This window comes from Brachyistius frenatus, unplaced genomic scaffold, assembly GCF_029030835.1.
Source record: "Brachyistius frenatus isolate BFR_SWC_R1_liver_20210118 unplaced genomic scaffold, ASM2903083v1 Contig_184, whole genome shotgun sequence".
Classification (NCBI taxonomy): domain Eukaryota; kingdom Metazoa; phylum Chordata; class Actinopteri; family Embiotocidae; genus Brachyistius; species Brachyistius frenatus.
In genome coordinates, this window is record NW_027210783.1 from 310308 (window position 1) to 312500 (window position 2193).

Consider the following 2193-nt stretch of genomic DNA (forward strand, 5'->3'; position numbering starts at 1 on the left):
TAGATAGATAGATAGATAGATATATATATATAGATAGATAGATAGATAGATATATATAGATAGATAGATAGATAGATAGATAGATAGATAGATAGATAGATAGATAGATAGATAGATAGATAGATAGATAGATAGATAATAGATTTTTGTGCTTCTCACACAAAAAATAAAATTAAAATAAAATAAAACAAAAATAAAAACAGGGTGGAAACCTTCCTGAAAAGGATTCAAAATGTTACTTTAACAGCTGTGATGTTGTTTTTTTGAATCAGTAAACTGTATAAACTCTATAAAGTCTACGTTCTGTAATAAACCCAGTCTGTCTTCACTCGTGTTCAAACATTCGTCACACTCTCATAAATTTTACTGCTTCAATTTCCACAACATTTTTTTAAATTTTTTTATCAACAAACTTTTAAAGTGTAAAAACTGTCTTGGTTTCAATTATGCAGTAAAAAAAAAAGAAAAAGAAATCAGTCACTTCATGTGGTCAGTGTTTATGAGATGTTCCACTGTAACCGACAGCAACAGAAGGAGGAGGAGGGGGAGGGAGAGGGGGAGAAGGAGGAGGGGGAGGAGGAGATGGAGGAGGGGCGAGTGGCGGTAAAGGAGTGGAGGGAGGGAGTACAAACTGATCTTGGTCGGTTAGACTTCATCAGTTCAGTCCCGACCGAGCCGAGGACGTTCTCCTTCTCTCTTCTTCTTCTTCTTCTTCTTCTCTGCTCGCTGGAGGATTTCATTGAACTAAAAGAAACACAGAAGAGAGAAAACAGGTGAGAGTTTAACATTCAATTATTAATAAGATGCAAGTTAAAATTTTGAGTGAGGATTTTCTTTTTTTTTTTCAAAAGACTAATAACATTAGAGTTCCTGAAGCCAATATTTACTTTACTGTCAATTTTGGCTAAACAAAATAACTGTTTTATTTCCTCCTTTAACTTCCTTTAGAAATGCAAAAGCTGTTTTTTTAGAAAATCATTTCATGTCCGCTTGTAGAAATGAAACAACAGATAATTATCACCTAAATCATTTGGAGTGTTTTAGCATCTTTCAGCCAGTTGTTTTGGTTCATGAAGTAAAAATACTGAAGTAAAAGTCTTCAGTTGAAGTACAGAAGTATCCGCAGTAAAATCTGGTTAAAGTATTAAAGTCCTGGTTTGGTCTGGTCCCAAATTTAGAGGTTGAAAGCGCCTGAACTCCACCAATTATCTGGAAACATCTCATGAAATACGTTCCTCAAACCGCCAATCAACCACCGGATCTGTTTTCTATTCTGTCCTCCAGATTTCCTCCAGATTCCCAGAATCACCAGGTTTAATCTGAGAAACTCCTCTTTCTCGAGAACTTCATGAGAACTGGTTCCAAACTGGGTTTTCAGAATCACAGCGAGTTCTGGAGTTGCTGCTGGTTCTGGAGTCGGTCCTGGAGGTGTCGTTTAGACTTGGTTCTTTAATCGGGCTCCAGGAACGCAGCAGTGGATTCAACGATGAAGGTCTTTGGAGGCCGAGTGGGTTCCAGAAGCGGACCCGGACTGCCCTCCGTGCTTCTGGTCGCCTTGTGTTTGGTGTTTGTCGACCCGGTTGGTTGCTACGGTAACTTCACACCCGAGCCACCTCTGTCGGACCAGACGACGTCCGACCCGCCCGCGGGCCCGGGCCCGGGCCACCGTATCCAGGAGACCGTGAACGAGCCGCCGTCGTCCTCCCTGGAGTCCGGACCGAAGCTGAAGCACTCGAGCAAGCTGAAGCACAAACGCGAGCGGAAGCCGGCGCTCCAACCGTCGTCCGCCAACTCGTCCCTGGAGGTCCACGTGCGCCCGGCGTCGCCGCCCAGCTGCGTTCGCGCCACGTCCATAAAAACGGCCTTCAAGTACATCAACACGGTGCTGTCCTGCGTCATCTTCGCCGTGGGGATCATCGGCAACGCCACCCTGCTGAGGATTATCTACCAAAATAAAAGCATGAGGAACGGACCCAACGCGCTGATCGCCAGCCTCGCGCTGGGAGACCTCATATACATCGCCATCGACGTCCCCATCAACGTCTACAAGGTAGAGAAACGCCGACGCGTCTTCAGTCACACCTTTCTAAGCTGTAGCTGAGTGAGTGTTGCACTGATAACCGCACGGAAATAACCTGCTGACTGCGACGCAGGCTGATAGCACACACAGGCCCGACGTCATGTTCAAATCTG

The 2193-nt window shown here is 44.2% G+C and overlaps 1 protein-coding gene across 1 annotated transcript in view; it reads left to right on the top strand.

The window, feature by feature from the left end:
• Nucleotides 1-1486: 1486 nt before the first annotated feature.
• The window catches only part of LOC138632455 (endothelin receptor type B-like), a 6091-nt gene continuing 5384 nt past the window's right edge, over nt 1487-2193 (top strand). The window contains exon 1 of the mRNA XM_069718029.1: nt 1487-2050. Coding sequence (XP_069574130.1) covers nt 1487-2050 — 564 coding nt within the window. The remainder of the gene's footprint in view (nt 2051-2193) is intronic.